General features: G+C 26.8%; 5 protein-coding genes across 5 annotated transcripts; 2 read left to right on the top strand and 3 right to left on the bottom strand.

Annotated features, from left to right (window-relative positions):
• Positions 1-178: 178 nt before the first annotated feature.
• Positions 179-3,344, top strand: LOC132921725 (nucleolar GTP-binding protein 2). Its single transcript, XM_060984898.1, has 2 exons — positions 179-350; positions 1,542-3,344. Exon 2 carries the CDS (start codon positions 1,548-1,550, stop codon positions 3,303-3,305), a length of 1,758 nt encoding a protein of 585 aa, XP_060840881.1. The 5' UTR covers positions 179-350; positions 1,542-1,547; the 3' UTR covers positions 3,306-3,344.
• An 822-nt stretch (positions 3,345-4,166) lies between these two features.
• Positions 4,167-4,897, bottom strand: LOC132919101 (histone-lysine N-methyltransferase SETMAR-like). The gene is made up of 2 exons (XM_060980449.1): positions 4,841-4,897; positions 4,167-4,670 (listed from the first exon to the last, which is right to left on the bottom strand). Exons 1-2 carry the CDS (start codon positions 4,895-4,897, stop codon positions 4,167-4,169), a joined length of 561 nt encoding a protein of 186 aa, XP_060836432.1.
• LOC132921727 (traB domain-containing protein) lies at positions 4,836-10,015 on the bottom strand. The gene is made up of 8 exons (XM_060984900.1): positions 9,573-10,015; positions 9,390-9,501; positions 7,867-8,003; positions 7,654-7,793; positions 7,396-7,586; positions 7,221-7,320; positions 5,670-5,885; positions 4,836-4,970 (listed from the first exon to the last, which is right to left on the bottom strand). Exons 1-7 carry the CDS (start codon positions 9,690-9,692, stop codon positions 5,711-5,713), a joined length of 975 nt encoding a protein of 324 aa, XP_060840883.1. The 5' UTR covers positions 9,693-10,015; the 3' UTR covers positions 4,836-4,970; positions 5,670-5,710.
• Positions 10,016-10,588: 573 nt separating this feature from the next.
• Positions 10,589-15,082, bottom strand: LOC132921917 (ruvB-like helicase 1). Its single transcript, XM_060985160.1, has 8 exons — positions 14,752-15,082; positions 14,460-14,588; positions 14,168-14,342; positions 13,610-13,812; positions 12,857-13,025; positions 12,594-12,792; positions 12,322-12,516; positions 10,589-11,071 (listed from the first exon to the last, which is right to left on the bottom strand). Exons 1-8 carry the CDS (start codon positions 14,890-14,892, stop codon positions 10,912-10,914), a joined length of 1,371 nt encoding a protein of 456 aa, XP_060841143.1. The 5' UTR covers positions 14,893-15,082; the 3' UTR covers positions 10,589-10,911.
• Positions 15,083-15,254: 172 nt separating this feature from the next.
• LOC132921070 (ubiquilin-1) lies at positions 15,255-19,775 on the top strand. Its single transcript, XM_060983900.1, has 7 exons — positions 15,255-15,486; positions 17,195-17,411; positions 17,474-17,715; positions 17,783-18,035; positions 18,323-18,651; positions 18,724-19,008; positions 19,367-19,775. Exons 1-7 carry the CDS (start codon positions 15,385-15,387, stop codon positions 19,562-19,564), a joined length of 1,626 nt encoding a protein of 541 aa, XP_060839883.1. The 5' UTR covers positions 15,255-15,384; the 3' UTR covers positions 19,565-19,775.

The following is a 19,775-nucleotide window of genomic DNA, read 5'->3' as shown; positions in this document are numbered from 1 at the left end:
ACTTATACGGTACTTAAATTTTAGTGACTAAGAACATATTTTATTCAAATTTTAATATGTCTTTAATAATTTATTCCATAAAAAACAAAAAAATTAAAAATTAAAATATAGGAAGGCAACACTGTGACTAAAGTAACGTAAAAGATAAATGATAACTTATCACAATACAATGATTGTAAGTATCATGATTACAGGTCGTGCCTCGTGCTTATGATTATTAACTTGTTACTTACTTAAAACTAAATTGCGATGGTTAGAGTTTATGCGTAGTTATTAGTTAATAGTTATCAACATTTATTAGTAATTGACTAGTAAGAGGATTACAAGAAAATAAAGAAGTATAAAAAAAAGTAAGTTATAATTTTAAAAAGTCAATACCTAATACAATTAAATATTATAAATAAGTAATTTACTTCACTAGATTTGTGAAATATTACGTTCAAATTTGACTATTCCTCAGCTGAAAGATATTTTATAATGACCTTTTTTATATTTATTCCTGTTCTAAAAAGTATTTTAGATAACTATTCTTTTCCCTTGAGAATCATTGGTGTACATGTAGACATGTATAGTATTACATTTACAATTTAATGTTCTATTTGACAGACTATAGTTAATATAGATAACATCTTGTTGAATTTGTGTATTAATTAAGTGTGTCTTTTAGCGTTATTTTTTTTTTTGTAATCTATTATTTAATGGTTTTGATGGTGAAACTAAATTATAATTTATTGGTTTAGTTAAACATATCCTAAGACTTCAACATTCCTTCGTTCTAATTTTTGAATTAGGATTTGAGTAATCCTTTGTAAATAAACTAGGTATTGTTTTAAACCTATTAATTCTAACGGTTTTTGGTTTGTAACTCAGTTATGTTATATTACACTTATTGGTAATCAAACAACTAATGATTCATTTATCTTTGGATTTTTGGATTTCTTTCATTTTTTTTTATAGTCTTTAACTCCTTGTAATTCCTGCCTATAAAGTTGAGTCTACTATTTTCTTTTACCCATAGGCGTAGGGTGATCTAATATATTGGGGGGGAGGGGGCTGCAAAAACAATTAATAATAATAATAAAAAACACTCCACTAAATGAAAATAAGACATTTATTTGTTTCCAAACGTCTATTAGTTTTTGAATATATATTTAATATATTATTTGAAATATCTCAAGAGTGATTATTTTAATATTGTCATTCGCCACAAGTTCAATATAATAAGCACAATTTATATTTACCAAAACGAAATAAGCCAAAATAATACAAATAATTCTGAGGGGGTAAGCCCCCCCCCCCTAAATCGCCTATGCTTTTACCCGATTACTGGCTGTGAAGCTTAGCAAAGTGACCTATAAAATAGTTAATAGTGTTAGTTTCACAAAAATTTACTCGTGAATGATGAGTGATGACCATTATACTAAACTAATATTTGGTAACTCAATGCATTTTTAAATGTCATGCAAAATATAATATTGCATATACTTTTTGTCAATTTTATTTATGAATTCTAATTCAGTGTAATTTTTTTTTTTACATAGGTAAAAATGCCTAAAACAAGTTCCGCCTCTAAGGCGCCTAGAACTCAAGGGTTCAATAGGTCAGCCCATAGTATGAATCCTGAGCGTAAAACAGAAAATCTTAAAGGTGTAGCAAAGGTGAGAACAAAAGCTACTATACGAAGATTGCAAATGTATAGAAATTTCAAAGCTAAACGTGATAGGAAAGGTAAAATCATTCACGCAGCACCATTTCAAGGTTGGTTACCATGTGGTGCTCAGGCTCGTGTAGAACCTAATCGTAAATGGTTTGATAATACTAGAGTCATTGGGCAAAATGCTTTACAAAAATTTCAAGAAGAATTAGGTAAAGCAGTTAAAAACCCATATGATATAATTATGAAACCTACTGGATTGCCAATTACCCTTTTAAACGAAAAAAAAAAACATGAACGCGTACATATTCTTGAAACTGAAAGTTTTGAAAGTGTTTTTGGTTCCAAAAAAACCAGAAAGCGTCCTAATTTATATGTAAGGGATGAACAGCAATTATCAGAAACTGTGAACTCTATCAATGAATCATATTCAGATGACAAAGATTTGGACTTGGAAAGAGAGGATACAGGGGAAAGAACTGCTCCTCGCGATTGGATAATGGCTGCTGGTCAAAGTAGACGGATTTGGAATGAACTGTATAAAGTAATTGACTCATCAGATGTTGTTATAATGGTTTTGGACGTAAGGGATCCTACTGGAACACGTTGCCCTCATATTGAAAATTTTTTAAAAAAAGAAAAACCTCATAAGCATTTATTATTTGTATTAAACAAAGTTGATCTTGTACCTGTTTGGGTTACTCAGAGATGGGTTGCTATTCTTAGTTCTGAATATCCAACTGTAGCATTTCATGCTTCACTAACTCATCCTTTTGGAAAAGGTGCTGTGATTAATTTAATGCGACAGTTCACTAAATTACATTCTGAACGTAAACAAATTAGTGTTGGTTTCATTGGATATCCTAATGTTGGTAAGAGTTCAGTTATTAATGCCTTACGATCTAAAAAAGTTTGTAAAGTAGCTCCTATTGCTGGCGAAACTAAAGTATGGCAGTACATTACATTGATGAAAAGAATTTTTCTCATTGATTGTCCAGGAGTAGTATATGATGCCGCTAATACAGAAACAGATACGGAAAAAGTATTAAAGGGTGTAGTAAGAGTTGAGCTTGTGCCAGATCCTGAACAATATATACCATCATTAATGGACCGAGTAAAAGCTGAGCATCTATCTAAAACTTATGGAATAGAAAGTTGGGAAGATAGTGACGATTTTCTATCACAGTTAGGTATAAAAACTGGTAAATTGTTAAAAGGCGGTGATGCGGACTTAGCCTTATGTGCTAGAATGGTATTAAATGACTGGCAAAGAGGAAAAATTCCTTATTATAAACCACCACCTGGTTTCGAAGAACCTCTTTCAGCTAATGATCAAGAACCAATAACAAAGAGAGCTGACTTGGATGTTGCTGTAGAAAATGATTCTGACGATGAAACAGTTAATACTCCTTTACCTGCCGAAGAAGATGAAAATGCTACTTCAACTGATAGTGATGAAGAAGAAGAAAGAAAGAAAGAAAAACAAGAAAAATTGCAAGAAGCACACGAGGCTTATATGAGTAGTCTAACTAGCAAACAAAAACGAAGTTTAATGTTAAGAAATAAAAGGAAAAAGGTTGGAAGTGATTTTTATGATGTTACAAATGTTAAAAATCGGAATAGAGATCGTAAAATACCAAAAAGCAAATAAAATGAACTTTTGTGTAAAATATATATTTTTCATACTTAATTGTACTGTATTTTTTATTTCAATTTAATATTGATAGAAATTAGTTCTCCTTATTATAAACATTTTAATGCAAAGGGTTTTACTATTGGAAAAAATAACTAATAGTTATTAAAATTTAAAAATTAATTCATAGATATTCAGTAATTAGTGTAAGTACTTTATACCTCATTGATTGGATTGTATTAATGTTTTGGATTTGGAACACTTTACAGCACTTATAAATTAAAAAAAAAAAAATTAGCGCTGACATCATCAGAAATATCTGTTATTAATTTCTATATAATAGTATACTTATTACTTATTACCCACCCCAACTCATTAAAAGTTTATTAATTCACTTTTAACAACTTATTAAAAGCATTTTTTCGAATTACTTGAAATGTGGTATTTCAAAGCCTGGTTTTTACCAATTTTAGGTGTCTATATTCACCCACCTACTTAAATTACCTATAAAAAATGTCACAGTTAAACCATATAATTAACGTTACTAAAAATAATTCAAAACCAAACTATTATATACTAGGCATGCTTAAATTAAAAAGAAAAGAAATCTATTTTTTTTAAATCTTTGTAATTTTAAAAGAATATATTATTTACATAATAAAATCAACATCAAAATTTAATAATAAAGTTATTCATTTTACTATATAAAAAATTATTCAATGAATAGTTGACATGCTTTAAACTTAAAATATCTGATATAAATTTTATTTTTTTTTTCACTAAAAATTTTCAAATAACAATGATCATTATTATTTAGTTCTTACATCTAATTATTATTAAAGAAAATATAATATTTACACTGATTAAATACATACATCATTAAAATAACCCTGTTTTACGAGGTAAAAATCTGTTACAACTAAATGATTCACATAAGCATTTAACATCGGACAAATTATTTAGAGGTCGAGATCCTTCGCCCCCATAATGATATGTTATTTCTTCGTTACACTGAAGATCTTTAATTGCAAAAATTGCTAGTCTTGGAATTAATGAATCAACCCGCACTGGCACAATCATGCAATTGGGTTCACAGCTATGATTAATATATCGACCAATATTTCCAATAACTGTGGAATCAATTACGGTAGTCGTTACGTGACCAGAAAAATATTCATTTATCACAAATATATAATTTTCATTATCTGAATTTGAACGTCTCTGTGCTTCAGTTAAATCAATTATTTCACCAGCATATTCACAAACAAATTGTCCTCTTTCAATAGCAATATCGGTATATAATCCATAGCCTTTGTTGCAGTGAGTAATACGTAAACCGATTCTTGGACCAAGTTGAACAATTCGATTTTGGCATGAAGTACACTTACATAAATCATTACATTCATAAATAAACCTATTAGTTGAAATTATTTTACCAAAATTGTCATAATTATTATAGCCAGCTATACCAAGGCATTCACAATTTAGTGTTTGACATAAATCAGTACAGTTACATGTTTGATTGGGACAGCTGTTTAAATCATTCATATTACAGCCAGGTCCTGGAATGTTTGTTGAAGAATATATAAGTGAATTATCAATATGATCATAATTATCTTCGCTTTGATTATTACTATACATTGTTGAATATATTTATTTGTATTTGCTATTTATTATTTAAAACTGAAACAAAAATAAGAACATATCATAAATATAAAAATTAAAATTAAAAAAATAATTAGTACATATACTTCAAATTATAAAAAGAAAATACTTGAATTGCACTATTTTCATCAGTGTAGTTTGGTTTTATTTCAGATTCTAGGTTAGGTTAGGTCAGGGCAAGCTGTAACCAATTATTGTACAGTTAAGTCAGACCATACCTATAGATAAAACTTTTTAGTCAGCTTTAATTTTTGCTAATTGGACATGGCCAACAAATTACTTTACTATGTTGATCTTAGTAAGATAGCCAGTTGTTATAGTAAAGTGGCGCATGTTAGCCTTACTCATCGTTGTTCTGCTGAACTCAGAAGCCTGATGCGACACAGCTTTAAGGTTGATTAAAAACAGGGTATAGTAATTTTCAAAATATATAAAATAAAAATTCACAAAAAAATGCATTTTATTTATTGGTCTTTAATTTGTGAGCAAATTTTAGTATTAATGTTTGTCACACTATTGGTTTGAACATAACCTTTAGATTTATTCTGAAGTGGTTTAATAATAGTTTATTTGAGCAGATAAATATAAATTGATACTTAATAGTGACTTACAAAATATTTCATTTCATCTTAACATTACACACAACTTGGAGTGTCCAAGCATAATTTATAAAGGATATAGGTTAAAAAAACATTTAAAATTGATAACTATACATACCATAAAATATAATATATAATGGAATATTGATTTTTGATAGTTTATTGTACTTTTATAAATTTCCCTTGAACATATGTAGAAGTAACTGCATCATAAGCCATTTTTGATAATGATCTTACACCAGGGATCTTAGAAACACCCCATAAAAGTAAACCATAGGCAGAAACCTTGATGACAACTTTAATAATTTTGCTACTTCTTGATTGAGGTGGAATTCTATACAAAAATATGTAAGCATTTTAATTTTTTTTATATTTAATAATAAAATTATACACAACATAAGACCAGATAGTTTTATTTAATTTGAGACTTTATTAGTCTTGCATAATTTGACGGTACTTGTTTGTTATCGTCCAATGTACTATGATATTTCTTATAAAAATCACTAATTGCAGAAAAAAGACATGGCCATACAACTAAATTTTATAGAGGACACAAAAAAGTATCTATACAAGACTTGGAAGAAGATATAAATGCTGTCAAAGTAAAAATAAAAGAGTGATGTTACTAAGCCTTTTAAAAACAAATTTCAAAAGTGGACATGTCCTGATTAAGCATTTAACTTTTTATTTGCATTATAAGCAGAGGTTGTAATTTAAAAACAATTTTTATATTTACAATAAATAATCTTTATTATTTTAAACTATTACAGGTACCTAATGCCTTATACTTAAAACATAATTTCTTTATTTAAATTGCTGCTAGCAGGTTGGCCACTGGTATATTTACACCTTTTTTGCACTAAAAATAAACATCAGAGGCAAATATTTCCGTTATAGTGTTATTGACTAGTTCTATTTTTACACAAAATATGTATCTAAAGTAGAGAAATACAAATTCAATGATAACTCAATTTCATACAAAATTGGACATGTCTCCTCTTTCTGCAATTAGTGATTCATAAAGGGTAACAAAACTTTCAAATAATGATAATATAATAAATTATTTACTAACAATAATTGCAGGATTAGTAACTATTACATAGTAACATGTAAAAAAAAATAAAACAGTTTTCTAAAGATCCTTAAATATCACAGATTTTAATTGTTCCAACAATATTTTTTGTGATAAAGATTAAATGCCAGTATTAAATATTGCAGGTTATTAGCTTATCAGGTAATTTTTAACAATATTTTAAAATAAGCTAATATATTTTATAAGATAGATATGAACTTTAAATTAGAATTACATACAATGTTTTAGTGATAAGCTAAAAAACCATACTAACATGTTTAATATAATAAAAATATAAAATACTCTTGTATTTTCACCTTTTCCTTAAATTAGAGATTCCCAACCAGGGTGCCACAGGATTTTTATAAAATGACTAAGGGTGCCGTGAGTCAAACAAAGTTGGGTAGCAATGGGCTTTAAATAGATGAAATACTAGACTAACCTACCTGTAAGATATCTCAGAAATGCTGATATATTAATTATGAATATTCAAAATTTTAGATGGTGGTGGGGCAATAACAATCAAATATCAATTTGTCTTTGCTGAATGTATAGAAATTAATTAAAGATACATAATAAAATTAATTAATAACTTACATAATCAGTTCTGCAATTTGTTCACCAGAAATTTTTTCCCAATATTTTTTAATACCAGCAACATGACCTAATCCAACTACGCCAACAACAACTTGAGGTCCTATTTTAAATTATAATTATTTCAAAAACATATAAATTAACAATACATCATTTTTACATTTACTCTATTACTAACTTGAATTAAATACATTTGGCTTATTTCCAGTTTTATCAATTACAAATCCAGCACAATTTTGTAAACTGTAAGTTAAGAATTTATCTCTTTCATCAACTATTACTCTCTCTAACTCTGGATAGTCAGCAGCCATTTCATGCATTAATGTTTCTAGTAAGTCCTTATTTTTGAATTTTTCGACATCTTCTTTTCTAATTATTTTAAAATATTTTAATATATAAAAATTATATTTGATAACAAGTAAGTATGAACACTTACGTGATTTTAAAATCTGCAGTAAATAACAAGTGTGCCAATAATTTAATGCTTTTTGGCCAGCTCAACATTGAAATCACTCTTTTAATAGTTATATCAACTGGTCTATCACCTAGATAAATGTGGCTGTTATATTTTTTAGCCTAAATTTTAGTAAAAAAAAATAAATTTGTATACATGTAAATTATATTAAGAAAAATCGTGACAAATTAATACTTCAATAACAGCTCTACGAAATTCACCACCTGGTATCATGCCAAGATCGCGAGATATATTTGCTGATATATTTATCATCAGTTGATAAAATATACCTTGGGTAAGGCCTAATTTTTTTATTGATCCTTTCAAATCTTCTATAAAAATCAAATTATAAATTTAAATTAGTTATGTTATTACAAGCTAAAGCTATATAAGTGTTATAATCATGTATTTATCAAGAAGTAGATAGATATGATATAATTATATAAATAAAGGGAATGATAACTGTTATAGGTTTTATATATTTACTTGTTATTATAAACAGATATTTTTAAAATTTGTGACTAACAATAAAATTATTTACTAATATTGATTATGTTAGTAAATAATTAAATATGTCTAATTAAGCAAAGAAGTCCACAAATCTGTAGTCGGACTGGACCCTTTCCTAATTAAAATCATTATCAAATGACAAATTTTACTTAGTATACTTTAATACTTTAATAATTTTAGTGGCTTGCTTTAAAATACCTAGTTTATGATATAATTAGAATAGGATTAATTTTTATTGATTAAATAAAATATAAACTAATAAAACATGATTTGGAATAAACACAAATTTCAATTTTAGTTTCTGAGTAAAGCAAAGAATGTATTGATTTGATTTTAAAATTATGGTTTTTTTCTGACTGATATCACCTTTGGGAAAAACTAAGCCAATTAACCAATTTTTTTAACAAGTTAAGTTAAATTAAAAAAAAAAAATAATAGCTGTTACAAACTTTAAGGAAAATAATAACTTATCTACCTAAATCAAAAAACTCTTTTTTTTTTAAATTCTTTTAACTATACTTATAAACAATTTTCTCATCGAAAAGAAAATGACTAGTTTATAATTTATATTAATATTACTATTTTTAATTAACAGACTGATTTTGTCTAGGTGATTTGGGTGATTATGGCGATAATAATATTTTTGTCACTACGCACGCGTGGTATTTGCAATCACAATATTAATTGACTTTTATAATTATGTAATAAAAATAAAATTAGCAGGAATCAATGCCAAAAATATACACTTAATAATTCAAAATAGTGTAAGTAACTTTTTAAAGATAACAATAATTTTGACATAATAACTAAATTAAGTTAAAATTATTTATAAAAAGAAGTAACTTAGTGACTAAGTTATTTTTTAATATTCTCTTTTTTTTTTAATTAAATTAAATCTATTCAGTACTTAGGGAGGGAGCGGGTCAAAACTAAAAAAATTCCTATTTAATAATCGAGAAAAACAAAATATTTTGATTTTTTTTAGCAATTTAATTTTTAATCTTTTTTTAAAGACAATAAAAAATCAATGATTGGGTAAAAAATTCTTGAAAATCTAATACAAGGTTTCTAATAAATTGGTAAAAATATAATATATTACCATACTAATTAAATTCTGTAATCTTATATTATAAAACATGAACGGTAATTTAAACTTAACTTTTGAGTTATGCAGAATTTCAGTAAAAATTAATTAATAATATAAATACCTAACGAAATTCCTTTAACATTGGCAATAGTAGATTCATCAATTGTTAATATGCTATTCCTGTTATAGCACAATTCTATTACAACAACATCTGGTTTGACTGCATTTATCACCTATTACATAAAAAACACAAAACAAATAAGTAAATATTATTTATTTTGTATTTTATATCATGATGATATACTTGAGAGACATCTTCTTGGCTTTCTTCACTGAAATGAGCAGTACCAACAAGATAAACTACAGAACCATTTGACGACTTTAGTACTGTAACAGTCTCTGGAAAAGTAACTTGATCTACCATTTCAAATGTTTTAAGTAACTCAATTAAAAATTAAATTTAAGTAATTAATTGTTAATTTTTAAATGAAATGGCAAAAACAAATAATATTGCAATAGTATAGAACAGTTGAATTTTTTTCCAGTATAAACAAGGTAATTTACTATAATTAGTGACGAGTATTTAAGTGTAATCTTCTTATAACGAGTCCACTGTTTAGACTTTATACTTTATAGATATTTTATTAGTTTAGCCTAACAAATTACTATAATAATACTTAGTACTGTAGTAGTTACTACCAAAGATTAAACAATAAACATGTTTATCGTTTAATCGTCTACGTTAATACTTACAAGTTAAGAGATTGTTTTTATTTTGAAATATTACATTTTTGAATATTAATATCTTATCAGATATCAGACGACACGTAATCACTAATCAATGGTTACCAAAGAACTTCTAAGCAAATATCTATTTTCTAATTGTGGCGGGAATTAAGAATATTAAAAATTCCATTTTGTAAATGATAATAATGGTGAACACTTGAATATGATATATTAATATCAATTATTTCAAACAACAAAATGTTTAATATTTTATAACGTTGGCAGTCAGTGGACAGTGGTAGTTATTATCTTATGTTGCATTACATATTGATGTGGCTTAATGAAGCACACATTACACAAATGATATATACTTTTTGATAATCACAGAACACTGATTAGCAAAAATTTAAGATAGTCTACTTTAAATCATGTTAACAGCTAACATGGTAAGTGTATGGAAAATATAAAAGTTAGGTAGTATTACACTATTACGACACATAGTTTCAATGTCGCAAAATGTAAATTATTGATGTCAATGTTAAATAAACAAAATATAGCTGTTATATTAATCTTAAATAATAATAAAAAAAAATATAGAATACAATTGATTTTTTATTTTTGTTATTACATACAACAGATTAATTTTTTTGATTTAGAAAGTGGTTGCGCAAGTATTGCGGACAAGGAAATCTGGGCATGGTGGGCATACAATGTTTGAAATCACGATTGTTTTTTTCATCATCTTTCTCAAATAAATAAGATATTAAAACATTAATATATATATATATATATAAGTATAGCGGTATATGTGCAATATATATAAATTTTTTATTATTACTCATCAAAAACAGAAAATCAGTATATTTTATAAAAAAAAATTAAGTAATAATTAGTAGTATATAAACTTAAGTTAAAAGTTATTTCATAAATTTATCAGCACATTTTTTTAGTATTTTACATGACTCTTTAGCATGCATGAATAATGACGTAGTTTCTTCTATATCTTTTCTTAGTATTGAACCATGACCATTCATCTTTGCATTTTGTGACGATGGAGTCAATAATTGAATGGCATATCTGATAAAAAATAAAAACCAATTTCATTTAAAATAATTAATAAACATTTCACAGACAAAACAAAAATGTTTCATAAAATATATTTTAATTTGTAGAAAATAAATAATAAATTTCTTTTTATACAAATTAAAATATATTTTATGAAACTAGAGCCCTCCACCCCCTATTGTTATGTAACAATGATTAGAAAATAATATTTTTAACCAGTAGTAAGCTCATGCAAGGTAAACAAATTTATATTTTACATATAATTCCATTAAATATTAAATCTGGAAATTTAAACATTATAATTCAATATAGCATTATTCAGGAGACATGTAAAATCTCGGTCCAGGAATGTGGCAGATTTAAAATTGAATTGAAAGTCTATGACAATACAAGAAAGGACTGATACCTCATGATTTGTCAACTAGGCATTTGTTAAATTTTTCAGTTGAAAAAATACTATAAATGATAAATATCTTAATGTAATACTGTCTCATGTTTTTTTTTCCATAGAAATACAGTGTAAAAGCCATAAATATAATTTTTCTATAACTATGTAGTCTGAATACTCAATTCTTTGATATTTATATTATAGTCATAACATTGAAGGGGGCTTGTTTGTACTAAAGACTAACACATTCAGCGTCAATTATCATTATTCACATCTGATAAATGATAAAAATTGGTGTTGTCTTCTCTGTTATTAAAAACACTACAATTTTATCACTATTACAATTAAACTATTAGTTTTTTGTAACAGTCTTCTACAAGTATTATTTTATAATGTCATATATACATTGATATTTTAATTTTTTTTATGTTTTTATTTTAACAATACACACGTTATGTACTAATCTAGCCTTAATCATTAAGATAAATAGTATCAAGCTGTATGTCTATTAACATACAAACCCCAATTTTTTCAACGTCACAACAAATATACTCAAATACAATGCATATTTAACATAATAAGGCTTATAGTAAGACAGCGGTTGGCAACCCTTTTGGGTCATATTCATGAATTAAAAAGTTTGCAGGCCGCACAAAAATAAAAATTTTATATTCTCAAATTGTATACTATGAAAAAAAAATACTGCCTAAAACTTTAAAATAATGAAATGTACAATAGCGGCGTGGACTGCTGGTTTCCAACCCCTATACTAAGGCAAGCACAAATATATTTCTGTACAAGGCAGATGGAGATAAGAGTAATTTCTAATGTGTGAAAAGCATAGATTATGAATATAAACATGACAAAAAATTACCTTAGAGTAGTAGCAGTTCCAACTTCAGCGAGATAATGTAGTGCATCAGGTTCAATTGAGTGGCCTTCAGTTTGAGCTCTAAGTTTAAGTATACTTTCCATTTCTTCCCGATTATACGGAAGAGTTCTAATTATTAATAATCTATCAAGTAAATCCATAGGAATTCCATGAGGAGCAATAATATCATCTGTTCCCCTATAAAAAAATGTAAATAAAAATAAATAAATAAATAATAATAATTATTATTATTAATAGGTAAATAAATATCAAACCTGACAGTACAGTGGCCTCTATTGGTTGCAAAAATAACAATAGGAGCAATAGTACTTTCTAATGCTTTATGTAAGTATGTGAATGTTTCCAAATCAAGCATGTGAACTTCATCTATAAATAATACTCCTGGGACCAATTCAGCAATACCTTGATCAATATACTTATTGACCACTTTATTAATTTCCTTTCTTAGTTTATCTAAAATAAAAGATTAAACAAGTTATCAATTTGAACATAAATTACACTTTTAATATTACTTTACCAGTAATTTCTGTCTTTTTAGACTTCATTAATTGACCCATCATAGAAAGAATATCTTGACCACCTTTTGGTTGAGCATTAGCGACATCTAAATCATGTAATGTCACATCTTGAATAACTTCTTTTTTTTTATGAACTTCACCTTTTGGTAAAGGTACATATTCCTCTGCCTAGATAAAAACATGAGGTAAAAATTATCATGTATAGGTTAAGGAAATTTATTTGTTAATACACAGATAAAATATAAAGTTATTTTATTGCTAGTTTTGTTTAGATCTAAATAAATAAAAATTGTTACTAAAAAATTCACTTATACCGCAATACATTAAGACAATTTAGATATATTGAGGTCTTTTAGTTGACTGAGAAATTGAGCTTTATGTTAAATAAATCATACTACTTTAAACTTATTAACATGTTGACTGCCATGCGGCCGCCGCCGTCTGTATGAAAATAATTAAGTATTGATAATTCTTAGAGTGCCAGCTGCCGTAAATTAATTTAGATTTATATTATTAATTTTTCCGTGGTGCTACAATAATAATCTAGAAAATGGACTGTGGTGTAGCGAGAATAATTGCAATTTTTTTGATTTAATAAACATAATTTTAACATTTTTTTTTCAAATTCAATATTATATATACAAATTTATAATGACACTGAAAAATTTCCTTGAGGTACCCATGATAAATATTCTTGTGGCTGCCGGCGGCCGTATGGCAGCAAACATGTTAATATTTTAATTATAAATTACCTCTAAATCATACTCTGTAGCGTAACTATCACTTCTTCCTTGGCGTTTAACTGCTCCACTATTAGCTTCAATATAAATAACATCACCAGTTTCAACTTTTTCTTTTTGTAGGGATTCATAAATTGTAGGATCTAACTTTAACTGTTTTGTACCTTTGGCTGTCTTTAATCCAACAATAACATGTGATACAGTCTTAGAATAACCTGGAAGTAAAATTAATCAAGTCACACTTTTGGTACTTTATGTACAAAAACTATCTTAGATAAAATAAGATTAATACATGGACTTGCAAAGGAAGTTAACGCTAGATGAAGAAAATTTTTTCTACACTAGTTATAATTATTAAGTAGTGTATATGTAATCATAGACATATATATAAAATTAAAGTTCTATTTAACTAAACACTTTAAAAGAGATAAATATATAATGTAAACAACCTTAATTAATAGTCTATAAACATAGATGAAGAACCACAAGAAAAATAATTTTTTTTTTCTTGGAAGCCTGGCTGTAAATAATGAATTTGAATAAGATATTTATTTTAATTTTTAATTTTACCTCCTGCAGTAGAATCAGTTTCAACTGGTGTCATTTCAGTTACTTCTCCTTCGTATACTTCTTTTGTTTCTTTAATACGTAGACCAATAGCACGGCGGAAGTTTTCCATCAATACTTCTGTCTTTTTAATCTCAGAACTATACACTTCAGATCCTACCATTGGACAAAATGGAACCTAATAATCGAACAATTAATATTTCCAAAATAAGAGGTCACAAAATTTTAGTTATTATTTATACAATCAATACATATAATTTATTTATTTATTTAATAAAGGATAAACAAAACTTACTTTGTTTCCAAGTTCATGAGCAATTGCAAGAGCAATTGCAGTCTTGCCTGTACCTGGAGGTCCAGCAACTAAAACAGCACGGCCAGACATTTTCCTTGTCCTTATCATATCCACAACAATACCTGCTGCCTAAACATTAAAATATTATTAGACAGGTATTTTTAATCAAAAGTTTGAGCTTAAAAATATAATAACATAATATACAATAAAATAGGGGCACTAAGTAATCAATATAACTATAGATCTAAGTGGTTGAGATACACAAGATTAAAATAAATCTAAGCAATTATACTTGTCTAGCATCTTCTTGTCCAACTAGGCCAGAAGCCATTTGAATAGCTTCACCACATTCATCAAGACCCAATCCTTTTACATGGCTGTGGCTTGATATACGTTGGGTTTTTACAGTACTTTTTACTTCTTCGATTTTCATGGTGAAAAATGTTAAAACTCAAAATATCAAAATGTTTAAAAAAAGTTTGAAAAACTAAGAATTTTTATATCATAATACAAATTGAAACTGAAAAGTACAGTCTATTGTAGGGTCAAAGAATAATAATACGGATTTCTATTAAGACTTGGTAATATTTCGCCTCGTGCAGTCGTACTATCGAAAAAGCGCGTATCGTTAAGTTTATCAGCAATACCATGGGAACCGGCGTTTTTCATGGCGTACAAAACTACAGCATTGTTCAATTGTATTTCTTCTCCATGAGCCTCATATGTTTTCTTTTCATTATTCCTAATATTCTATTCCAAGATCTAGTATCTTTATACATGTCATTATCATTATCATTATGAATTACGATTATTTTCTAGTTCGTCTTACGTCCAAAATTCGTAAAACATTTTCGCCGACTGTGTGTTTAATCAATAGTTTTTGCTAAGTTATTTTTGCACCGTCCGGATCTATAGGTTCAGCAAAATGTCAGACAGCGAAGAGAATGCAAAGACAATCACAGTGACTGTAAAAACGCCCAAAGAAAAGCAAACAGTGGAAGTGCAAGAAAACGCTACCATTAGTGAAGTATGTATATAATATACACGTATGTATTGTAGTGATTAGAGTTAGTATTTTATGTACGTGCTTAAACATTTTCCAAAATATCATTTAATTATTATATGCTTAATAATTAGTGTCATTTATAATTGATTTCTGGTATTACAAATAAAATAATTATTATTCATTTAAGTTTTTAAGGTTATGTAATTATTTCAGCTGACTCATTTTACAATCTTTAATTATTAAAATATTTATTATTTAAACTATTAAACTTTTGGTTGATTGTAGATACCTAAATAGTTAATAATTATTATTAATGATAATCAAAACCAATATGATAATTAATAATTAACATATTGCAAATAAGCTACTTGCAAAAAATAGTTTGATTTTATTATAAAATAAAAGAATCTGACATTAATTTAATATTAATTTATTTGAATTACATAACCAAACTAATATTTATTGATATTATAACTAATTTTTATTAAAATCTGTATATGCATAGGTTGGTATTGAAAAAAAATAACACAAATGATACAAACATTGATTTATTAAATAATTACCCATACAGTATAATATGATTTCTAATTGTTAAGATTCCTAGTAATAGTAGGTAAATAGTATATTCTATATTTTGATAAATATTATTAAATTATTTTAAAAAACATGGTAGGTATGATTAATGAAAACTGATTTAAATAAAATAAAAACATTAAAACCTATTTTTCCAACTGTTAATATAATATGAGAGCATAACCAAGGTATTTTAACTAAAAAGAAGATATTAAGATTTATACGTATCTTTATTCATTTGCATTGTGAATTTAAAACAGTGGTTTATTTCAAATTTATTTTATTCATTTCTTGAATTTGGTTTACCAATTGATTATTACCAGACATAGACAGATCTATAAAGAATATCACCTCTCCATCTCAAAAGCTGTTAACCTACTGCTATTACATCTTATATATAATTATCCTCTCTTTAAATTCCTCAAAATTAGCTATAATTAATTAGCCTTTAGTTAATAATTAATTATTAACTGCCCAATTAGTGTTTAACTAATGTGTCTGATTTTTACTGTTCACTGTTTACATAGTGCTCTAAAACCATATTGTAGATAAACTATATTTATGTTAATTGTGATTATTTATAATATTATTTCTTACATTAACTATTATTAATAAATCAAACTGAATTTAGTTTAAATTTTTATTTTCTAAGATTTGAGTAAAAATACCCAAGTTTACCTATCCATTGGAGGAGGAGGGAGGGGGTTATAAAAAATATATTATATTGATTTAATATTATAAATTAACATTATTTTAATAATAAATTATGAAAACTAGAATGTTACAATTAAATTAAAGAAAAAATTCAATTTTTGAAGCAGGTTTGCAAAGTGTGTAACATATTAAACCCCTACCCCCTCTATATACGCCACTGATCTATGTTGGAAGGTACTATTATTAGTTTTAAATTTAAAACTTGAATTGAATATATTTTGAATAATCAATATTAAAACATACTATTTTGTCAAATAAAAATAATGAAATGTTTATTTTTCTATAATTTATTACAAAATCTAAAGGTATACTAGTTTTAACCTGACTTAATCTATTCTAATTTGTATATTAATTATTTATATACTTTTGTGATGTTAACATAAAATATAAAATTTATTTTTTAAACTACTGTAAATTAACTGTACGTTTTATATATTTACAGTTCAAAGATGTGGTTGCTAAACAGTTTAATGCACAACCATCACAATTATGTTTGATATTTGCTGGTAAAATCATGAAAGATCAAGATACATTAGCAACTCATAATATTAAAGATGGACTAACAGTACATTTAGTTATCAAGACTAATGCTCCTCAAAACAATACCACTACTTCTTCATCTACAAATACAGGATCGACTCAACCACCAAGACCTCCTGGTAAATTTCATATTTTTTTTTAAATTAAAATCTTCTTTGACAACTTTTATTATAATTTTCAGCTGATATTAATGCTTCTCCATTTAATTTGGGTATGCTGGGTGGCTTACCTGGTATGGAATCCATGGGATTCACTTCAGCTAATTTCATGGAGTTACAACAGCGTATGCAGCGTGAATTGCTTGATAATCCTGATATGTTAAGAAATTTGGTTGATAGTCCAATGGTTCAACAAATGATGAGTGATCCTGCACATATGAGACAATTGATTTTGGCTAATCCACAAATGCAACAACTAGTTGAGGTTGGTATTAAATTTATAATAATTTTTAATAATTTCACTTTTCTATTTAATTTTATATTTTTGGTAGAGACATCCAGAAATTAACCATATGTTAAACAATCCTGAAATGTTACGGCAAACAATGGAGATGGCTCGGAATCCATCAATGTTACAAGAACTGATGCGTACACAAGATAGAGCTTTATCAAATTTGGAATCAATACCTGGTGGATTTAGTGCTTTACAAAGAATGTATAGAGATGTACAAGAACCATTTATGAATGCAGCTACGGAAGAATTTAGCCGAAATACATTTGCAACTCCAAGTGAAAGTGGTGGCGGTAATAATAAATACTTTATTTAATTTTCTTTTAGTCATTAATTTTGTATACTTTATTATTATATTAGTTACAAATATAAGAAATATTTTTCAATTAATAATAATTAGTATAATGTTTAAAAATTATTGAATCTTTATTATATATAAATATTATTAACTTCTTAGACCTATGTTTGGTTATAGTTCAAATATATTGTAATCTATGAGACTTGGTTGTAGCCTATATTATATTTAAAAGTATACAAAAGAACATTTCAACTATTTATTTTTGAATGTGTTTTATTCTAGAACAAAATCCTCAACAAGGACAAGAAAATCGTGATCCTTTGCCAAATCCTTGGGGTGGTTCTACTGGAACAAACCAATCTGATCCTTCTAATGGAAGAGCAGCACCGACATCAGGTAATATACCAACTGGAGGAACTGGTGGTACCTTGTTTAATGGGGATACAATGAACTCTATGATGCAACAAATGATTGAAAATCCACAAGTTATGCAAAGCATTATGAATACTCCGTATTTCCAATCAACTCTGCAAGCAATGACTAGCAACCCTAATATGGCAAACAACTTATTAAGTAATAATCCATTGCTTGCTAATAATCCAGAACTTCAGGTAAGAAAATAATTTTAGTAGTTATTGTTAAAAAATATTTATTATTTAATAAAAAAAAAATATTCTTTTTAGTCTCAATTCCGTAGTATGATGCCAGCGTTCCTGCAACAGATGTCAAACCCTGCAGTTCAAGATATGTCCACTAATCCAAATGTGTTATCTGCTCTTGATCAAATACAAAGAGGTCTTGAAGCACTACGTACTAACATGCCAAATATTGGTGGATCATTGGGTGGCCAGTCTTTTTTTCCAACACCAAATGCCAATACAACTACTAATGCTGATTCAACTGTAACTAGTGATATGCCATCAACTGAAGGTCAAGATAATAATTTTGCTGAACTCATGAGAAGAATGGTAAGTTAATTTGTTTTAAAATAATAAATTTCTGTATTTATTATATATTAGTGTCTAGCAATAATTTTACTGATGATAAAAATTTTCTTTTAATAATAGCAGGTAAATATTGGGACTCTTAAGAGAGCTTTTTAAAAGTATTGCAATTGAGCATGTTGAAGTAATTCTAATTGGTTTTTAAAATATGTTTGAATACTTCAATACATATTATATTTTTATTTATCCAGCTCATATTATGTTAATTTTCCGATTCATATAATAATTTATTGTTTTATATTTAAATATGTATACTTAGTTATTAGTTTTTTATTTAGTGTTAAAAAAATGAATGACTCCTTCACTTTATTTATATTTTTAGTTATCACAAGTGCCAAATAACAGTAATCCAGTGGCAAATACTCAGCCGCCGGAAGAGAGATACAGTTCACAATTGGAACAATTGTCGGCAATGGGATTTGTCAATCGAGATGCTAATTTACAAGCATTAATTGCAACATTTGGAGATATAAATGCCGCTGTTGAACGGCTGCTTACTAGTGGGCAATTGTCTACTTAACATTCCAAAGTAATAAATAAATATAATACATATTTTAATTTTTGTAAATCCAAAAAAAAAAATAGTTTTTGGTTCTGTCCTACGAATTTATGCATTTCAATTCTTAAGTTTTGGTGCCACAATAACCAAATTTGTAGACATTATTTCTTTAAAAACACATAATTTGTTATACTTGAATAAATAAATAATTATTTAGCCTTCTAAACCCTTA

The sequence above is a fragment of the Rhopalosiphum padi genome, chromosome 2 (genome assembly GCF_020882245.1).
Source record: "Rhopalosiphum padi isolate XX-2018 chromosome 2, ASM2088224v1, whole genome shotgun sequence".
NCBI lineage: Eukaryota > Metazoa > Arthropoda > Insecta > Hemiptera > Aphididae > Rhopalosiphum > Rhopalosiphum padi.
The sequence above is the reverse complement of the archived record's forward strand: the minus strand, read 5'-3'. Positions and strand labels throughout refer to the sequence as shown.